Here is a 21,638-nt window from a genome sequence, read left to right as displayed (position 1 = left end):
TATCATCAGCCACCAGAACAATGTCTCCGACGTGAAGGTTCCTATTTTCCTGTTGCCACTTGGGTCTCTCCTAAAAAGTTTGGTACGTACTCTTTAAGCCAGCGTCTCCAGTAGTGATTGGCCAGTAATTGTGCTTGCCGCCACCTTTTTTGGCTGAACTTGTCTTTCTCGTTAACCACATCGGCAGAAATATGGGATGCTCCGGGGGGTGAAAAACCCACTTGCAACCTCTCTGCATGAGATCATTTTCCAGTTTCCTGTAATTCATTCTGTGGAGTGACTCACGAATCTCTCTTTCAGCACCAACAAAGTTGATTCCATTGTCCGATCGGATCTCCTTCACATGGCCTCGTCTATTGAGGAATCTTATCAGCACCAACATGAAGTCGTTAGTTTCCAGAGACTGCCACCTCGAGGTGAACAGCTCGAGAGTTCAATAGGTCGCAATAGGTAAAGTGAGGCTTATATGGAGTTAATCTCACTCTCGGCAAATCTCCCATGAACTGGTTCATTCTTGCTGCCATCTGCTTTCGGCAATGAACACAAGATCTAAGGACCCTCTTAATAGCTCCTCGTGCCTTCACTACCCAGAATTGTTCTCTTAACAACGAGACCACCTGTTCCAAGCCACAGTGTCCATTTACCTCGTGCAGATTCCGAATCAAAATTGTTGCAACGTGGTGGTCCTTAGGCAAAATCATGGGATTGTTAGCATTGGCAGATATTGGCGCCATAGACACTCTTCCTCCTACACGCATGACACCATCCTCGTTCTTGAAAGGCTTTAATTTAATTATTTTACTGGAGGTTTTCACCGGTTTTCCATCTTTCAGGTCTCTAGCCTCCTTTGGAAAACTTCTTGCTTCCAGAACAGCGGCAATTCTTCTTTTAGCCATCTCCAGGTCCTCGTTCTCGATCTTCCTTTCAACACACTTCACCTCTGCGTTTCTTCCGGCGTTCGTCTCAGCACGCCATCTTAACCAGTCTAGGTACTTGAGAAGCCAAGCAACTCTGCAGAGGGTTTGAACCCAATCGGAGCTTCTGTTGATTAACTCTTCAACTGGCGAAGGAAGTTGAAACCCTGCTGTCGAATATATTGTCTTCTTAAGCTCGAGAACGTCCGGTGAGACGTCTTCAAACCTATTCTCTGGCCATTGATCCTCCGACTGACGTAAAAACGGTGGCCCCCTTTAACCAGCGTTCACTTCTGAGGAATTCCTCTATCCTTAAACCCCGGCTCTCGTCATCCGCAGGATTGATAGCACCTGGACAATGACTCCACTGGTGTGGAAAAGTCAGTTCCCTGAGGAAGACACCTTTCTGGTATGTTGAACTTTTCTGACACTAGCCCCTCTTCCACTTTGATAATTTCTCCTGTCCCTGTAGCTGACTGCAACTCGAAGCGCACCAACTGGAAATGTTCGCTCGTTTTCTCTACAACAGTGTTCACGGAAACAAGCTGTAGCGGTCCTTTTAAACCCAGACTGTTCGCAATGTTCTTGCTGATAATAGTTCCCCGAGAAGCATTGTCTAGTAATGCGTAAGTTGTTAGTGAAGAACCACTCGGCGCAATTACTTTAACTGGCACAACGTGAAGTAAAATAGTTCTTGACGGAGCTTCTGTAATGGTTGCGTACTGTTCCATCGCTCTCGAAGTTTGAGGAAATTGCGTTCCTTGATTGAAATTGCGTCGGCCTGTGCCGCCTGTATCTTTCTTTGTCTGTCCAGATGGGGATCCTGTGCAGTAATGGTGTCCCTTAGTCTAGGGGGATTATGCAACAATCTGAGATGTCGCCTGTCACTTCCACAACCACAAAAGATTCTAGAATAACACCGACCTCGCATATGACCCGATTTCAAACAGACATGGTACAATTTGTTCTGCTTAATTATATCCCACCGAGCTTAAATTTCATCAGATCTAAATTGCTCACAATCAGCAAGCTCATGCTCCTTAGAGCAGCGCAAGCATCACCTAAGGTTGCGTTTCTCAGGGTTCTGATAATTTACGCTTTAAGCCTCTGGCTTCGAGGTCTGTATGAAACGCGTTAGTGAATTCCAAGTCAGCCCCTTGATACTCATTGCGTTCTGCCTTTCCTGTTTCATGAATATTCAACGTTTTTCGGAATATATGTTGAAATCGTCCAAATGTGGACCTCAGGCCAGCAAAATGAATATTGTACAGGCTAAGAAGTACCCACATTTTGACGACTTTTTTTATCGACCAAAGATGTCTGAAATTTCGAATCTTTTATCGCATTTCAATGCCATGTGTGATAATATACGGGTAAAGTCTGCTGAAGGCTACAATCTGTTGAGCGCTTTCGAGAACTTGTTACGCCGGAAGCAACCACTTTGTATTTTCAAAGTGGTTAAAAAGCGGTGAGTAATGGTGTGTTTCAGTGCGATAGGAACCCAAAGAAACTGAGGTGCCACGCAGCATGCAAGCCCGCACAACGCAAACAAGCCTGCTCAGAATTTGAAAAAGAAACATTAGAAACTTTATTTATTCAAAAGAACAGATCAGTATTCTGGTCAGGAAATTTTCTTGAAGATTGCTTGAGTCAGTACCAGGTAGATTGTGCTTCAGAGAATTGTTTGTCGCATCGATAGGTTACATTTTATTTGTAACTGCGGTTGTAAACTGAGCTCCTGTGAGCGCGATGCTGTAGTAAATCTTCCTTTGGTAATTAGCTTCACAGCGTAGCGGCTGTTTTGTTGGAACCACTTTTAAGATCAGTCATGGTTTTGGGTCTCCTCAGGCCTGGGTTCCCCTAGTGAACCCTGGGAGTAGGGGGGCACTTTAGGAATTTCTGGGTGGGGATGTGCCACTGGGACCCTGGAACCCTTGACCTATACCAGAGCTAGTTCAGCTGAATTTTGCTACCCTATACTAGAGTAAACTCCCAAAATCCCCCTATCCTAGAATAGCTGTTTCCCCAGTTTAGATAAAATCTTCAACCAACTGATCAGTTTCCTGAAAAATGATACCCTATTCTAGACCCAAACGCTCTGATTTATATACCCTATCCTCGAGTAAACTGCTTGAAAACCATACCACTACATAAGTAGTTCTCGACAGATCAGTGAAGCACCTGTAAAACCTTTCTTAGTCAAAGTAACGCTGAAATTCTCCTTTAAAGCATAGTGAATATAAGCCAATCTCAAAATAATCTCAAAAGCAGAAGCTGCTGAACCGAAACATGTTTGGAAACCATCCACATCAAACAGTGCGATGTTCATCTCGCGCCTGCTGAAGATTACTTCGAATTACTGATCATGATATGTCACGTACGCAGTGATAATATAACATGAAACGAGGTGCATTATGGGATACTATTCGATCGTCGTCTGGGTTAGAAACGCTCGTCTGCTAGTTCAGAATTTCTATCAGCAAATATCAACGATCTTAACTGAGGTTTGATCAATAAAAGGCAAATCCTAAGCAAGTATTGTTTCATAAGAAAACATTGTTTACCTAAATGACATAGGTACTAACAGACAGTAAATAAAAAGTCTGATTTAAGGAATATTATCATATTATTCGGAGATCATTTCAGCCATCGTTAGAAGGAGAAAGGGGTATTAAAATGTCAAGTTTTAATTCATCTGTTAGCCTGGGACTATGCTTCTCATTGGCGGAAAGCGATAGTCTGGGTTGAGAAAAGGGTGGCGCACTTTTCTGCTTGTTTCTTGCTATTTCACATCGTTTTTTGCCTTTTTTCCCGACTGCGGAGTCTGGTCCCAACCTAAACATCTGGGCCTAGTTGTTCGAACGCCGGTTAGCGCTAACCCGGGGTTAAATTTTAACCCGGGTTTCTTTATCTTTTTATCTAAAGCACTTTCTCGGATAATTTTCTCTATTCTTTTTAAAATATCCAATCATCAAATTGTATGTAAAGAGAATTAAACTAAATTTGCTTTTTAAGCTCTCATGTCTGAGTTCAAATTTCACACTAACCCAGGGTTATCTTAACCCAGTTTTGAACAACCCGGTCCTGTAGAATTTCTGATTTGCCACACTATCACACTATACAACGTTTTAAATTTGTTATGCCGACATTTTTATCATCCAATCAACAAGGTATATTCCGATTCATTTTGAACGAAAAAGTATTGTAGTGAAGTATTTTCTAGGTTGGTTTAAGACTAAAGATAAGATTTAAGATTTAGTTAAAGATTTGTGTCGTGCGATATTTAGTTGAATTGAGAGGTTTAGCTGGGAGTTGTTCAGTAGTATATATAGCTGTTGAAGAAGGACTAACTTTTGAGCTGTTGACAAGAATAAAGAACACGAAGATATATGCCACCCTAGAATTGGGTTCCTCAGCGCTGAACAAGCGACTTACTTGACAATAGACAATATAAGACAAATTATATATTTTATTTGGGGTCCTATACCAGCTGGTAAATCGACTGTTTTTCCACGATATGTTCCTTTTTTCTCTTTTACACGAACTTTCCATGTTTATTAAGCATATTGGACCTACGTTCGTGTTAATTTTCAACATTGCTCAGGAAACAAATGTTCAGAAACACTCAAAAGTTCTTCACGCGCACACCTTGACCACTTTAAAAGTATATAAACGCAGAGTTGCCGGGCAAACTTATACTGCTCTTTATTCGAGTGTATTATTATACTGCGAACCTGTAGTTAAAAAAAGTTGGCAGGTAGCTCACTTGCAGCAGTAACTGATTGCTAAAATTACAGATGTTGCTCAGTAACTAAAGTCATTGCTAATATCAAGTTACCTGCTACTAAAATAGCAGGTAGTTCTACTTAGGAAATTTGTGATCATCTATTTTACCGAAAATTAAAGACCAATATTTTATCAGTTTTTATTTGTTTCTTTGGGAGGTCCTTACAATTTCGGTATAATAAATAATTAATGGTCATATTTTGTACCAACTCTTGGGGGATAAACACGAATTGAAAATTATAATTTATTAATCCGGCCGTCAACCTCAAGGTGATTTCTTTTGTCTCCCTCGCCCCAGACTTAAGATCTATGTCTGAATTTTATTTTTACTATAAGATTAGCGACCGTAAAACAAGAAACATGACTTGCGTTAACATGGGAGGAACAAGTCTTGCTCGAGCAATGAGATTAGTTCTTGGAATCTTAATCGGATTGGAGTACTGCATTTGTCACGGGTAAGTTCTTAACAACTCCTTTGTGTTGCTGTTTTGTTTGAGTGTAAAAGTGATTTCGTCGCTCATCCATTTACATCGTTTACATCGTCGAAAACGGTAGCGTTGCTCTATTCATTTAAAAATGTGCTTAATGAAGGAGAACAGCGAGCGTTGTGGAGAAGCTACCTTTATAGGCGATTAGGGTGTAAATTTACACCAATTTTGAGGAAGAGGGTAAATAGATTAAAATATGTCAATAAAATAGAACGTTCTCGGAACAAATCAAAAATGTGATCAAAACAAACTGAATAAGGTTTTGCGAGTACATCATCATTTGCACATCGTGCAAATGGCCTTTCTAGAGAGGTTTTTTGGCAGTTGCATCGGGACATGTGTCGGCATACAAACTAGAGACCGTTGCTTGAGTCTTGAGATATCGGTGACTGCATGGTCTCTCCACCAGCGCGTGAAAAAGCTGATGAAGAGCTAGTAATGACTGTTAGTTTATATTGTTAGTTCTCTTCTTTTCTTCAAGAGATTTCTCTCCGGTTTTCCAGTACTCCGGTTTTTCACTCTCCTCAAAAACCGAAATTTTCAAATTCCAATTCCATCTGAAACGCACGAACATTTCTAAAACGAGTTCTTAAGGCCGCGGGGGACGCCTATCTATGAATAAATTCATAAGGCAAAATTTTGCTCGTGCTACATGTTTTAAAACGCTTGTTAATTTCGGCTGTTTTGCAGGCGATTTAGATAAAATTTTACAGAGACATGGCGGAAAGATGAAAGTCTAGGAGGATTGTTTTTTATCTGGCAGATCGCGTTTTACCGTAATGCTTTGAGCCACGGTTGTACCAAATTGAGGAATCATAATTTTGTGTCCAAGTTTACAGAAGGAATAGAAGGCAACACTCTATGATTTTATAAATAAATGATCGCTCTATAGGTGGTTTTCACGTTACGTCATCGCCGCCATGCTGGTGGACGGTAAACAAAAGATCGCTCATTAGCTCGCTTTGTTTGTCCACCAGCATTTGTTCATTTCACCATTGTTATTTGTGTCTCCCGAGATTGCATGAAAACCACCTATACATGACACACTACAGTATACCAAGTTTACCCCTCTGTAGTGCCAGCTCGTGAAGTTTTGTATCTGTGCTGAATTCTTGGACACAAAATTGTCGGAAACGTCAAATTTTGAGACTCCCGATGTCCCGACTAAAGAACGAGTTCTTAGCAAGATATCTCATGGTAATTATGCCTAATTACATTCCACGCTTTAATTTTGTTTATTTAAGCTACAATATTTTCGAGTTCATTCTCTCTTTTCAAGGATTTTTGAGGCGGAAAACTGAAAAAACCTTCAAAGAGTTGTGGTACTAGATTTGGTTGAAATTTCTAAAGATTTCCATATTTTTATTGATTTAAAAATCACTGAAACAAGGTTTATCCTCTCTTGGTAACAATAATTAATATTTGAAGTGCGGGTAATACAGCCAGAACCTCCTTAATACCGACACGAAAGGCCGGACAAAACCAAGTGTCCACCACGATACGGGTAGCCTGCCAGGCGTTCAGATTGTGGAGACTGGTTGTCAGTAAAACGGGAGGTCGGGGTGTATCTTTTTGTTAAAGAATTCTGTTTTAGGGTTAGGGTTGACCATAATCCTAACCCTAAAACAGCATTCTTTAACGAAAAGATACACCCCAACCCCGCGTTTTACTGGCAACCGTGGGAACTGACTTTGCGCCACACTGCCACTATCGAACTGAACGCAGGGAACAGGCTACAATGTGTATTAAAGTGCTGGGAATCTTACGCGTTTCATTTAACGCTTTGTTTGTTCGGCTCCTTTTTAATTCTATTAGTGTTCGCGTTTAGAGCAGTTTGGAGTTCATTAATCGTTTATCGTTCGTGTATTTTTGCTCTTTGTGTTATACAGGTATCAATGTTTAGACCGCGAGAGGGGTACGGGCTAAGGTGCGACATTGAACCCCAAACTGCGATTTTTTTTAAGCCCAGAGAGGGATATTTTATCACATTTGAACTATTTTCCCATCCCCGGGGAAGCGAATTTGACCAAAAAGTTATAGAAACATTGAAGGGCCGCACCTATGCCACTACCACCCCCGCACCCTCCGTCCAAACATTGATAACTGCAGGTGTTTTTTGCATATCTGCTTGCAATTTTAGCGTCAGTTCTTCCTTGTCCTTCGTTGGTCCAGTTTACAGTTTATAAGTATTTCTTCTCCTAGTGTTTCGTCTTTATTTCGCTATTGTCTTTACCACATCGCCTCGCTTCGCTCGGTTCGCCTCGATTCTATTCACCCGGATTGTAAAAAATTGTAGAGTAAAGGGTGCTTACCATTTCCACAAACCACCCAGGTGGAAATGTTATGCATAAACACAAAACTATAAATTAAAATTTGACTTGGTTGGATAACGACCCGCCAAAAAGCATATCCAGGGGTCAATTTAATAAACTTTTACAAGTGTAGTTATTGCAAAAAATAGCTACACTTGAAAATTACACCAGTAAAAGTTGTATCAGAAACTCATAAGGGGTTCAACCCCTTATGAGTTTCTGGTTGTATTAAATTGTCCCCAGGTTAGCTAAATAGACTACAACAGGAGTAACCGTATTACAAATTTTAAAGATTGTACTCGGGAAGTTTGAAGTCCGTTATAGAAAGATATTCTTAACATTAAGGATCAAGGAGCCGGTTGACTGTAGATATTATATTGGGTGTGTTCCCATGAACTATGAATTCATCAACTCCATGGAAAATTACCTACATTTGACATTTGAGCCGGAATAATCACGGCAAAGATGAAAAAACGGAAATAAATTTCAACGATGACGTCTTAGCTGCCGTCGCCGTCATTGTTTGCATATTAGGAAGCTTTAGCAACTAAGAATCCAAAAAAGCGATCACCATGACGACGGGTTTGTTAAGCAAAACAACAACTTTGCTCGTGCATCGCATTGTTTTTGGACATTTCTTTTTCGTCTTCGTAGTACTACGACGTGAAAATGCCTGAATTCACGCTTTCATGAGGGATGTACACAAGCGACGGGAGAATTTTTCCTTCTCTTTCTAAACTTAAATGCGGTCCCCAAGAAATCAACTCTAGAGAAATTCGCCTACATTAAGTTTTCAGCAAATTGGAATAAACGCGACAATATTTGAAAAAACGCAAATTCATTTTAAAAGGAACATTTTCGTTGCCGTCGCCGTCGACGATGATAAAGCTTCCATGTAGATCAGGCAGCAACAGTGATATGTTGCACTTTCAGGTGACTTTCTCAAACTCATTTTAACAATTCATAACGAATATACAAAGGAAATTAATGTTTAATGAGTGTTTGGAAATAAGATGAAAAACGTACTGCTCATTTTTGTCTCCTTAATTTCTCCTTCACTATGTTTGAAAGGTAATATCAAGCATTCGACAAAAATAATCTACGCGTCGCATTTTCAGCTCTCTTCTCAGTGTTTCATCTGGTGATGAAACACTACGTCTCATGCTTGATATATTACTTCAATCAATTATCATTATGAATACTTATATGCAAATAAATTAATCTTGATATTGTTGATTGTTATTCTACATTTCAGCAGAACAGATTTTTCACCGGATCAGAAGTTAAGCGAGGGACTGCAAGATCTTCTTCGTGGATATGATCCTCGAATTAGGCCAAACTACTCAGGTATAACGTAGTACATATACACTTGACTACTAGATCCACGTTGGTTTTGTTCATTTTTTACATTTATTTTCTTTTTTTTCCTTGTGAGAAGTTTATAGAGCTAAATAAACGAATAAATATGTTAAGAACAATTTAATGAATGTCACATCAAAGCTCATCAACAACAAAATACATGATATTTTGCCTCACATATAGAGTAAACCAAAAAAAAGCGTTTTTATCTATCCGGAAGTAATTTGTATATCAAGATTCGATGTTTAGCTATTTTACTCTATTTCGGAAAGACTGAGAGCGTAGTAATATACTTTTTTTTTTTCCTCTTTTTCTTTCTTTCTAAAGGAAATCCAGTTGAAATCCTTGTTGGTATTTCGGTTGCATCGTTTTCCAACATCAAGGAAGTGGATATGGTAATAAATTCTCCCTTCTATTCTTGTGGTGCTCGTCATTGTTCTTTTAATGTTAACTAAATTAGGGACTATTTACATGGAGTGGGGGACCCCGATCTAGTGGGGTTGGTTTCTTTTGTTTTCACGCTTTGGGGGACACAAAACAAAAGAAACCTACCCCACTAGACCGGGGTCCCCCACTCCATGTAAACAGGGTCTTAGACAGTCAATCGCCTTCTACTTTCTCCCGATTTCACGCATTTTTAGCTTTTATTTCCGTGACGGGCCGCGTGTTAAATACTCCTTCCCCCCCCCCCCCCCCCTCCCTCGCTCACTTTTATCCAGATCCTTCTAGTCTACATTGTACCAATAGAACCATAGCATTAGTAAAAGTGCCAAGGTTCTCAGAGTGATTTATGGAGGCTGAAGATATTGCTCTGCCAAGTCGCAAAATTTTCCAGCAGACGTTTGTGAGGTGAGGGCAAAAATTTGCCCCCATCATACAAACGTGTATAAAATTTCGCGAATTTGCTGGGCATCCTTTAGACGCATTACTTTTAAAATTGGCAAATTTACTTATTTCATGCCGTTCTTTCCAGCAGTCTCGACGGATTTCCCCTAATTGGTCGTTATCAAAACTTTAAAAAAAATGGAAGAAGGGCCAATTCTCTTCGCCCTGTCTCCCACTATATAAATTGTTTATTAATAATTCTTGCTGGCTGAGATTTGTATAATTTATCCCAGTTCCCCTGACTGATTAAAGTTACAATTTCCCCTATTACCTGTATAAGTTTCATTTTTAATGGAAATGAATTTCAAATTCGACCATTCAAACTGATCAAAAGTAACAAAGTTCGATTTCGTTGGATTGCGGAAATTCATTTACTGTGAGAGTCGCCTGAGTGGTGTTTGATAACGTTTGAGCGATCAAACGTTCGATTTAGCTCGAGTAATAATTACCATAGGTCATAGATTTATTTTTTAAGGGAAAATGTCTTCCTTCCATTCAGGTCCAACAACGGTGAATATGGTCTGCGCCTTAATCTCACCCTGTTTAACAGTTTCGTGTGTGGCGCAGGTTAAGTTGAGTGATGCTACAAGCGCTGGGTGATATTATAACTAGAGCCTGTTATTTTTAAATCATGTTTTAGGAATTCGGATTGGACATTTTTTTTCGGCAGCACTGGACAGACCACAGGCTTTCTCATAACTTGACTTCCAAGATAACTCTTACTATGGGAACTAAACACCCCGCGGATTATATCTGGGTCCCAGACACCGTGTTCGTAGACGCCACCAAGTCATACATGCATAATGTACTGACAACCAATCACAAGATCGATATCTCAGCAGACGGACAGGTGGTTTGGGGAACAAGGTTGGTGTGTCTGATGGACTCGCTTTATCCACAGGTCGCCTAAGCTCATTATGAGAGCCCTTGAGAAACACTACCCTGCTTAGCTAATTAATAATTTATACGCTAACAATTTGACTTTGTACGAGAAACATCCTTTGTGCATTAAAATTTGCTATTAGACTTATTTTTAGCATTTTCCTGTGATATTTGTAAGCCTCAGGCCTGTTATTAAACACGTTTAAATGCCTTATCTTCGCTCATCTGGCTGAAAAACAGATGCTCAAAAAAGACATTGAAACATTCCTAGAGGCCTGACAAGCAGTCAGCATACAAATAAACACAAGAAAACGCTGAAGATAAAACCAAAATTAAATTTCAATGCACAATTTGCTTATTTATAGAATATAGAATATTTCTCATGCAACGTCTTATTTTTTGCGGTGAGAATAATTAATTAGCTATGTAGGCTGGTTTTGGTCACCGCTTGGGACACCTGTGCATGTTTAAACTACATGTGGATTTGCACTGCCATAATCCACCTCTACAACTTGTAGTCTTCGCTTGTGAGGTTTTTTTCAAACATTTTGTGAAATAGTTATGAAATTATTGAGCCCATATTTTCAAAGCAAATTAGCTTTTCAAACAAAGTTTTTGTATTTGGGCATGATTGTACTCGTCATGCTGTGTCAAATTAATTATTTGTTACATTTCTAGTTGAAATTTGAATTTTACTGTCAATAATTGGATTGTTGCGGGTTGTTCTGCTCAGTCTGATGCAAACCTTGAGCTTAGTGGGATAAACAAAAAACTAAAAACCTACTGTCTAAAAAGCTCTTTCATGCGTTCTGCCGACCCAAACTTGCCGTTTTTTCTATGTACTGTATCTTTAATAGACGGTGCACAGGATATATGGTAAGCACAAAATAAGGCTTTGTTCCTACCGGATGGGGCTTTTGTTCATACACATGAACAGTTGTGGGGTCGGTTGTGGCGGCGCGATTTCTGTGACAGAGCAAAGATGTGCCGCGCTTATCTCGAAAGCGGAGCGTCACATTACGGATAGGTTTTCTGCCATACTTTGGTGCAGCGTGCTCACTTATTTGGTCCGTCGCGTAGGAGCGTTGACTGGAACCCACTGAGCTGGAAGTATGTTGCCGTTGCAACAGGCAGTAAATATTCAGGAGTGAGGACTGGAAATTAGTGCACCAAGCCCTTTCGGCCAGCCGCGCCAGCACGATGTTTGATGCGTGTGAACGACTTGTGCGGCCCTGAGGCCGTTGCTATTCATACTATATACCGGATGGTTTCTCGAAGCGCCACGAAAAGCTTTCCAGTAGAGTGTGAACATCATTTTGAGGGGAGGTCGATAGTAGGGGTTGACTGACGAGGCTGACAATGAAAAGCGCGGCAGTTGAACAATAGGTTCAGCCATAATTACCCCTACTAAATCAGTGTCTAATTTAAATCACAGAGCAACTCTACGAGCGAGATGTTACATGAACTTACGTACTTTTCCCATGGATGAGCAAAATTGTACAATCAACATTATTAGCTGTAAGTAATTTTGAAACAAAGAGAAATTATCAGAAAGCTTTTGAGTAATTTTACATTCTATATAACACCAAAGGGTTCTTTTCTTTCTCGCATTGAGGTTTGGCCGTGGTCTTTGACAGTAGCTTGACCTGAGGCCTACCACCCCTTCCCCCCGCCTAGGGAGCTCAAGTTTATTTCATCTCGTTCCAAAACGTTCGTCAAATTTTGGCAAATTTTTCTACTGATGAATTCTAAAGGACTACATCAAAGTTCAGAAAAAGAAAAAGAAAGTCGTTGTCTTGTTTTCACGCCCTCAACAAAACCGTAGTCATGCGGTGACGGCAAAGAAATGCACAAAAAAAGTGCAATGCACGGGCAAAGTTGTTGATCTGCCTATTGCTTTTTTTAAAACTGTGAACGGTTTGAACCCACGAGTCATTTCAAAAGTAGGTTGAGTTTGATCGTGCAGGTGAACGTAGTCCTGAATAGGACTGTCGTCGTTGACAGTGACTGACGTTTCGACAACCTGTGCGGTAGTCATCTTCAGAGTCAAAGTGAGTTGTATCACGTCGGTTGATGGTATTATACTCTGGTTTTTGATCTGATTGGTCAATTACGTCGCGATGTAATTTGGTCGTCTGTCTGTTAAGCCGTGATGTTATTGGCTATGAAGACTCGTAATCACTAATTGGTACGTTTCGATCTGTCTATTGTCACAGTTAAACAGTACATAGTCGTCTATTGTTAGTCAAATTGTCAGTTCTCCAGTCGTTCTCTCTCTGTCTCTCTCTGTCTCTCTCTGAAGAAACGTCAGTCACTGTCAACAACAGTCCTATTCAGGACTACGTTCACCCGGACGATCAAACTCAACCTACTTTTGCTTTTTTTAAGTTCTCGACTTTTTCGCACTTTTGGTGTGTAGGCGGTTTGGATATCAACAAGGGCTGTTTTCACACTACTACAGAAGAATAATCCACGTTCAAAATCTGTCAAAATTGACGGGAAAACAGATGGATAAAGCCAGGCGGATTGTCCATCTAAAATTAAGACCATTCCATTTTCAAATTAAGACGTATTATCTGTCTGACGCGAATTATCCCACGGATAACCCGTCTCAGACGGATAGTAGTGAACTTACGCAACAGGACGAGAGAGGAAAGAAGACGGCAAACTTTGTGTGACGAGCGTGACAATAATTTTGTTTGAACAACTTTTCCGCCGTAGTTCACCCTCCTTTAAAAAGGTCTTTTTGTAAAAGACCAGAAAACATTAACTTAAGTGAAGATCACCACAAAACATATACGTAACAGGCCTGTCACGTTTGTCACACACGAGCATTTTGCAGTCCTCTTCTTCCTGCCGTCCTGTTGCGTAAACTCACTAATCTCTCTCTAGTGTGAGTACAGTTAATAGGTGTGTTTCCACTTGACCTTTTTTTCCTCAAAGTTCTCCTTTGGGAAATAGCTTGGATTGGGCTGGCTCTGGGTTTTGATCACTTTCATGTTTGCGGTTATACAGCGATAAATTGCCCAAGACGGAAGAAAACAGTTCGCGGTAAACGTCGTTGTAAACATTGAAGGCTGACATAAATCATTTTACCTCTTTAATGGAACTTCCACATCAATAAAGCTTAACAAGAGCGATTCAGCGGTTCATCATAACCCCCTTTAGCAAAATTCTCAAATCTGATTGGTTATCAACTGCCCCGATTTGAGTTCAATAGGACAATTTAATACTGTACGTGTTATGTCGCTCGCGCTTAAATGGCTTTTTTTTTTTCACGCTTGCAAAAAAAATATTGGAATTTCTTTTGTTTTGATTTGAAATAAAAGAACCTTATATATCACAAATTTTGTTGAAGTTATGATTAATTGGTAACAGAACTTCGTGTCGTCCAATTCGGTCTGTAATCATACTCGTGATTAAACAAATCTGACTCCCGCCTTATGGAACCAAGGATTCAATTGTATCATGTTAGGCCTTGGCCAAATGTCGAACTTTTCATGAGACGAACCAAACTTAGTGAGTTATGCATCAGTCAATTCCAGCTGCGCCCAGCCCCCCCCCCCCCCCCCCCCCCGGCTGAACCCCGGACATTAGCTATCTTTTCGCCCTGCATGGCAAATTCCCGGTTGTGGGGACTCTTGAGCTGTCAAATCCCCCGGGGTGGGGTCGAAGAAAGAGGGCAAATGCCCCATCCTTCGTCAGCACTGCAACATTTTTCATTGATCGAACAGTCGAGTAGTGCCATTTTAAGCATTTTAATGTGCGATTATTTGTTTCAATTTAACGTTTTCCTTTGTAATAGTGCTATTACACCGCCGTGACGACACCAGTTAATGGTTTTAGTATTGTTCTAAAATTATTGACAATAAAATTAATAGTGCGCTGTAAAGTTGACTGTTATGAATAGTTTTATAAATACGAAAGGATGTTCTTCAAACAACATCAACAGAAATTTGATTCAATGACCAAAAAACGTTGGTTCACGTCGATAGCTCACGACTTCGCTATGTAATTCTGGCTTGATAAGCAATGAAGAAATGCATGCATAAAATCGAGAAAATGCCATTACAAATCTCTTCAATTTTTTCCCGTCCTTGACAGATGAGCCAGACTGCTTTTTTTCCAGTAAAATCCTCTACTTAGTTATATTCTGATAGGAAACCGCTGGGTGTCAAAAGCTCGGGGTTGGCAAATGCCGGGCCCACAGGCAGCGCAAACTTTGCAAATGCCCCACCCCCGGGACTGACAAGGTGGGCAAATGCCCCGAAGTAGCCCGGGGTGGGGGTTGGGGGCGCTGGGCCCAGCTGGAATTGACTGATGCATTAAGTTTATGAAAATTAAGTTCGACGCGTCTGGCTCAGTTAAGTTCGTCTAAATAAGTTTGGATCGTCGAACACGTTCTATCCGTCTGAAGATCATCTGCGAGGCAAACGTCGATCTTCACGTGCGACGAACTGAACTAACATATAAAAAAAATTATATGATGATGTATATTTAGCCCCGCGCGTTCGGGAGAAAATAGACGCGTCCTAGAGTTCGACTTCTGACCCCGAACAGACGAACTTAACTTCACTTACTTTAGGATCAAACGTTCGACGTTTGGCCCAGGCCTTATTATAGCGGAATTGGCGCTTGTTTGCGATGGAGTTGAGGGAAATTAGTGAAAACGCGTATGACCAATGTAATGCCGCTTTGCCGTAGTGCCAGCCTTGCATTCAGTTTTGTTTCATTTTACATACTAAGTGACGTCTGGCTACAGCATCTCTTTACTGAGGCCCGGCAAGAGGAACCAGTCAGTTTTATTTACGCGTTACGAAGACCTCTGCACTCAAACAGTTTTTCCAATGTAAACTCTGTCATCAGTGGTTCGTTAATTGTCAGTAAAATTAAAAAGTCACGATGTTCTTTTTAGATGCGTACCCAACTCAACACCTGGTTTTCAAATGGAAGTCACCTTCACTCGTAGTACTAGACAAAGAAATGGCGCAGTTTTACATGAACGAAATGACCACCGCTGTCGGAAGAACACAGTATGTCGCAGGTGAGTAGATCAGTGTAAGGCTGTAAGTAAAAATTTGAATCAATAAAAGTTTCTGTATGGTTGGTATTCGTTACCATTTTATTTTTGATGATTTTAATTTCCAAGGTTTCTTCGCCATGCAGTAGTTCGAAATAGTTATCATCTGAATAACGACGGCACGCTTATTTTACTCCTATCCCACCCTCAGTGTCCTATTGCGTTTTAAGGGTACTTTTAAAGCTATATATACGGAAAAAGAGAAGTCGAAACAAGGAATTGAGGTCACACCTAGAAATCGACATTGTTAGGCATTTGTCAGCTCACTAGCCAACTATGCCAATCCCAGCTGGGCCTGTCGACCCGATTGTGCTCATAAAATGCTGGAAAGTTACTTACTGAAATGTCAAAAAGTTGCTAAAAAATTGACAAAGATCCAAACCGTTGCTACCTAAATTTAAAAGTTGCCTCCTAAATTTATCGATGTTTTTAAATATGCACGTTAATTAAGAGCTTTATTCTCCTCTCTTCCCAATAATTGTTAACAATGATCAATAAAAATATCTTGAAACTTACCTTTAAGAGTTGTTCGAAAATATGGGCATAACCACGGATAGCCCAAGCTCAATATGAGAGCCCTTTTTCCTTTTTTATTTTCTACAATCGATCGAAATGTGCATAATTTTTTTCTTTTAAAGCTTACCTTTAAGTTGATACTAAAACAAGAACGAGAAGTCCGAAGACTACAGCAAAGCTGATTTAAAACAACGTGTATTGTTTTTTATAACAATATTTCGGCTGGCCATGCCAGCCTTCTTCAGGTTTACAGATGTTACTGAACTTATGTAGCAATCACAATATTATATAGATGGAGAATGTCGCAATAAAAGGGAGAGGCGGAAATGACGTACAACATAAAAACTGGAAAGGAAAAATACTAAGAATATGGATTACAATAATTCGTCACGGCGGTTTAGGCCATGAGGTTCAAGAGTCATGGCCTTATCTATCAAATGCGACTCCCTGTCCTTACGAACTGAGTCACGTGAAGAATGAATTTTCTGTAGTGGGATTAACTGCATGTCAGTATGAGAATGGTTAGAGTGAGAGAGAAAGTGTTCAGAAACAGTAGTGGGTTTAGATTTAATGTTAGTTTTGTCGACTGCACGTCTGTGTTTGTGGGTCCACGGTTTTTGCAGTTAATTTAATCCTTTAAGTTGATACTAACACGTAAGAAATTGGCATAACTTGAAGTTTTCTATGAAATCGTTGATTTTTGTCTTGTTTGCTCTTGACCTGCTATATTTTGCTCAAAAATTGCTCAGGGAGGCAAAAGTAGCACCAGTTTTTCAGAACCGCAAAAAGTTCCTCCCAATGCTAAAGTTACTCAAAAGTTGCTGAGCACAATCGGGAAAGTCCTAATACCAGCTCCCTATAATGATAATTATCATCATCATCATCATCATTATCATTTATTTAATAGTATTGTGGGTCTCTTTGATGATTTTTTAATTTTCTGTTTCTTTTTCAGGAGAGTATTCAGCCCTGCAAGCGACATTCTCATTCAAACGAAGAATGGGTTTTTACCTGATTCAAATCTACATACCTTGCATTGCGGTGGTATTTGTAGCTTGGATGTCGCTGTTCATTGATAGTCGCGCGACACCCGCGCGTGTGGGCCTGTGCATTACAACACTTCTCACCATATCAACTATCTGGGGCGCCGTCAATTCCTCCATGCCAAGAGTTTCCTACGTGAAAGCCATTGATGTGTATCTGATGACATCTTTCTTCTTTGTTCTCTGCACCATGCTAGAATATATTGGCCTTATACACCAAAAGACAGCGAAGGTATTACTGAACAATCTTAAGAAGGAGTGTACTTGACTCTGCGACCGTACGAGCAACAACTGAAATTCACATCATGCGCAATCTCTTGTTCTCAAGGTTTAATTTTCTATTAATAAGAAGACAGCAGTTAAAAGAAAAAAGCGGCTTGAGTTTTCCAGATCTTGCAAACGAACAAGCGTCCTTCTTCAGGGTAAACAGGGAAAGCCTTTTTAATTTAAATAGAGGAAATTTGATACTTTTTTTGCCCACCCCAGTTTCTAAAGAAAAATACCTGAAAACGAGTGAGTAACAAAACTTTGTGGACACTTGTCCACGGGTGTGCATCTTATGATGTATGAGCTAGGAACAGACTTGCCGTAGGTTACCTCGCACAGTCATATCACCCGTGGACAAGTTCTTATAAGCGGACGCAAAAATGACCAAAAAACAGAAGCAGCAAGGAAAAATCAAAAATTCTTAAAAGAAACAATTGCAAGGAATGTAAGTCGCAAATGAAGCAAATATAGCGAGCGCAACTAACAAGGTATTCTCTGCAACTGCCAAACTGAGATGATTATCAAAAAAATGAAAACTAAAGCAAGAAGCAGTTTTGAGAAAATATCCACCGAAAAACTCTTTATTTACGAAATATGTCCTTTGCCTCTCACCTTGCATAAGATCTGAAGAGGTGAACGACGCTGAGTTTTAATTATGGCCTTTCTATTATTTTAGTGCTCTGAGGCGGTAGAGCGCGCCTTTTCCTCCAAGTGAAACAAAATGATGAAAAAAATTGCTCAAATTGCCATTATTCACGTAGCCTGCCCACAGACGTTTTTCTTTTTCTTTGTTTTTGTTGTTGGTTGGTTGTTTGTTTGCTTTTCTTTTCTTCTTCTTTCTTTTTATGACAATTTGACAGCGTGCGAGAGCGATGAGCGCAGTGCCCGAGAATGAGTGCGACGCGCGAGAAAAAAACACCCAACCCCTTGCGCTTGCGGTCACCCCGCGGTTGTTATACTTAAATTTAGATTAATAGCTTTTGCAATACTGTAATTCCTTTATGGTCATGCAAATAAAGCATTTGGTGTTGTTGTTGTTATACGCGCGCTTAACGATGTCTAAAATAGAGAGTAATAAACAAGCTAATATTCATGCTATATTTGCGACTTTTTTTAACAAGCTTTTTGCCGTTGCCGTTGCAGGCAACATATTCTTCGTTACTTTGCCTGTTTTTCCTAAGCTGAAGCTTGTACGGGGCGCGGCTTCTTTTCTCACTTTGCCTTCCTTTTTCTTTCCTGAATTTTGTACTCTAGTTCAAGCTACGTGTATTCCTGTTTTCTTCACGTTAAATGCAGATGATGCAGATCATGATCGATATCCTTGTTAAATTCCTCTTATCTAAAACTTTCTTATTCTTGCTTTACTAAACACCATAATATATGACTTTGCAGATTATATCCTTCCTTTCACTTTTTTAAAACTATTTTTGCTAAATTAGCGGCATGTAGAGGATCTTTTTGCCTTTCATTCTTTTAAACCAAATTTTCCAGTTATTCTTACTAAATCTGCATTTTTTGTTCACAATATATTTCAGTAATTTGACTTCCAGATAAAAGGCTTGTCACTTTTGCTATACTTGTCGGATGATATATTCGCGGCATGCCGAGGGCCTTCTTTGTCTTTCATTTTCTTTGCAAACTTCCTTGCTATTTGGGGGATTTGGGCAACATCTATTTGCAGTTGCCGATAAAACTTTACTTTTGCTGCATTTGCTTTCTTTTCATGCTGTTTTTGGTATTTATCAGATTGCTATATTTGTGTTTTTTGGTAATATCAAGTTTATTTGACTTTACAACGAGCGTCCGTGTCATAACCTTTATTTTTTTACTTTATATTTTATTTGTTCTCTTATATTTTTTCTACTGACTTTTTGACCTCTAAAATTCATGCAAGGTTTTTCTTTTTAGTCACTTTTTGCTAAAATTGCTATGGCTTGAGCAAATGTTTGCTACGGCTTTCAATCCTGGCCTCACAAGAATGTGAGAAAGGGTTGTTGGTATTACGAGTAAAACTGATTTGTCTGCATTTTCGTGTTTGTTATTTTATTCATTATAGAAAGGCTTATTGCGGATCAAAGCACCATTCTTCAGGAAAGTCGACCTCCATCGAGAATCATGCGACTTGACGAGTGAGTCCAGTCTCCACCAACGAGGGTTGTGTTCTCTTGAAGAAGGAAAGAGGTCGCAAATTGAGTTGAATGACGTAAAAAAGAACGAAGGATCTGCAGTGCAAGAGAATGATGAGATCGATCCGAGGGGTGTTGACTTTGCGGCAAGGATAGCATTTATGGCTCTCTTCGGATTGTTCAATTTATTTTATTGGTTTGTTCTAATTTACGTCAAGTAAGCAGTCCATTGCACTTAAACAAGATCAAGTCAAGAAGTGAAACATAATTAATTAACAGATGATTATACTCTTCGAATGATCGATCTCTTGTTCAAGTATAGGGCTGCAAAAGATAGCCTGCGTAGCAGGCGTCGAAAGGGGTAGGGGGTAGGGGATAGGGAGGAAGAGAAAAAGGGGAGGGGGATTGGGGAGAGGGGGAGGGGACGCCTACTCTAAGAACCCCCTTTTGTTCATATCTGCGGACACTGGCGTCCGCAAATTCCTGATTGGCTGAGCCGTAATGAGTAACATATTGAAATGCGCGTTTCACAAATCAACAAACAGTCGAGATGGGAGCGGTAGACGTGGATGTCGTAGAGAGTGCTTTGAAAGATGTGAATTTATCTAGAGGTAGAGAAACTGTTTTAAAACCAGAGCAAGAATCAGCATTAAGGGCTCTTTTAGCCGACAGAGATGTTCTGGCGGTTTTGCGGACCGGATACGGCAAGAGTTTAATTTACCAAATGTTTGTACGCGCGAAGAACTATGAGCTAAATGGTAATGCGGCGATTCTCATCATTTCGCAACTGAAAAGTATTATCGAAGACCAGTTGCAGGAGATGGAATTGTTGTGCTTACGAGCGAAAGATTTAACCAATTTATCGAACGATGACATTCGCCGATGTAACTTAGCAATAAAAGAGGGTGGTTTTACCTCATGCCAAAATGCTGCTTATTCCAATAAAGTTGTTTTTATCTGCTGAGTAGATTATGCTCTGGAAGGTTCTGCATTTATACTGAGCAAATGTTATTTTAGCCGCATGTTTCACACTGAGAGGTCATGACATACATATCGATTGACTGTAGTTATTGGTTTCTGGTCGGCAGGATTTGCCCTCTGGTGCAAGCGCAATTTCTTTGACCTCTTTTGAAGCGTAAAGCTTTTTTTATTACGGCTGAATAAGGGTTCCAATTTTCTCCAAAGTGCCTTCTGGATCTGAATAACTAAGCGAATTTCTTTAGTCCGTGAGTGTAATGTTTTTCTGCAATGGCGAGTGTAGCGACACTTGATTAACAGTAAGCGTAATCGGATTACTAGAAAATTGGTAGGCGTTATGCAAAAACATAGGCTCTTAGAGCAGGCGCTCCCTTCCCTTTTCCCTCTCTCCCTCCCCCCTCCCCCTCCCCTTTTTGCGCCTGCCACTCAGGCTAGCAAAAGACGTCAAATGGCCCTTAGCTGGACTACAGCTGAGTTCTCTAAAGAGCTGCCCACACTTAGTTTCCGGAAACCAGTGTCTGGGTCAGCATAAGATGGTATTGTGTTCACACCTTGAGTACTTGATGTGACTGTGTACATGGTTATTCCAGTTTGCCCTGGCACACGCCATTTTGAAACATGCGCTTATCAGCTATTAAAAGGTAGTGGACTCAAAACTAACAAAAACTGTGTGTACACAGGGACCCGGTTCCCACTTTTGTGCCCAAACACAAGGTCGAACCAGCACCGTGTTCGGATTCTGCATGACTACTTGAAAAAAGGGTATGATCACGTAATATCTGAGTGCCCAGCAGCATGTACTGTACTCGGTAAACACTGCCTAAGGAATTGCCCGCGCACGGCACGAAAAATTGGATTTACTCAAATTTACTCGGTGCAAATATGGTGTAAAAAAGTGCAAACTGAAAAAAGCAGAGATGGTAAATACCGTATTTGCTTGCAAGTTTACATGGGGTTCTAAATTTGAGAGCAAATGCGGTATTTAACATCTTAACCCTTTAT

At 40.2% G+C, this 21,638-nt stretch overlaps 1 protein-coding gene across 1 annotated transcript; it reads left to right on the top strand.

The window, feature by feature from the left end:
- The first annotated feature begins 5,060 nt into the window (after positions 1 to 5,060).
- On the top strand, positions 5,061 to 19,879 carry LOC140932412 (gamma-aminobutyric acid receptor subunit beta-like). Its single transcript, XM_073382025.1, has 8 exons — positions 5,061 to 5,155; positions 8,756 to 8,847; positions 9,187 to 9,254; positions 10,385 to 10,611; positions 12,062 to 12,144; positions 15,542 to 15,670; positions 17,178 to 17,497; positions 19,589 to 19,879. Exons 1-8 carry the CDS (start codon positions 5,061 to 5,063, stop codon positions 19,877 to 19,879), a joined length of 1,305 nt encoding a protein of 434 aa, XP_073238126.1.
- The last annotated feature ends 1,759 nt before the right edge of the window (positions 19,880 to 21,638 follow it).

This window comes from Porites lutea, chromosome 3, assembly GCF_958299795.1.
Source record: "Porites lutea chromosome 3, jaPorLute2.1, whole genome shotgun sequence".
Lineage (NCBI taxonomy): Eukaryota > Metazoa > Cnidaria > Anthozoa > Scleractinia > Poritidae > Porites > Porites lutea.
This window is presented reverse-complemented; position numbering and strand designations above follow the sequence as displayed.

What these genes read in the sequence shown, in the direction of transcription:
- LOC140932412 (XM_073382025.1), top strand. Translation starts at nt 5,061, where the DNA reads ATGACTTGCGTTAACATGGGAGGAACAAGTCTTGCTCGAGCAATGAGA. An exon ending in GAGTACTGCATTTGTCACGG is followed by an intron (nt 5,156 to 8,755) that starts GTAAGTTCTTAA and finishes TCTACATTTCAG; the next exon opens with CAGAACAGATTTTTCACCGG. An exon ending in CAGGTGGTTTGGGGAACAAG is followed by an intron (nt 10,612 to 12,061) that starts GTTGGTGTGTCT and finishes TTTAAATCACAG; the next exon opens with AGCAACTCTACGAGCGAGAT.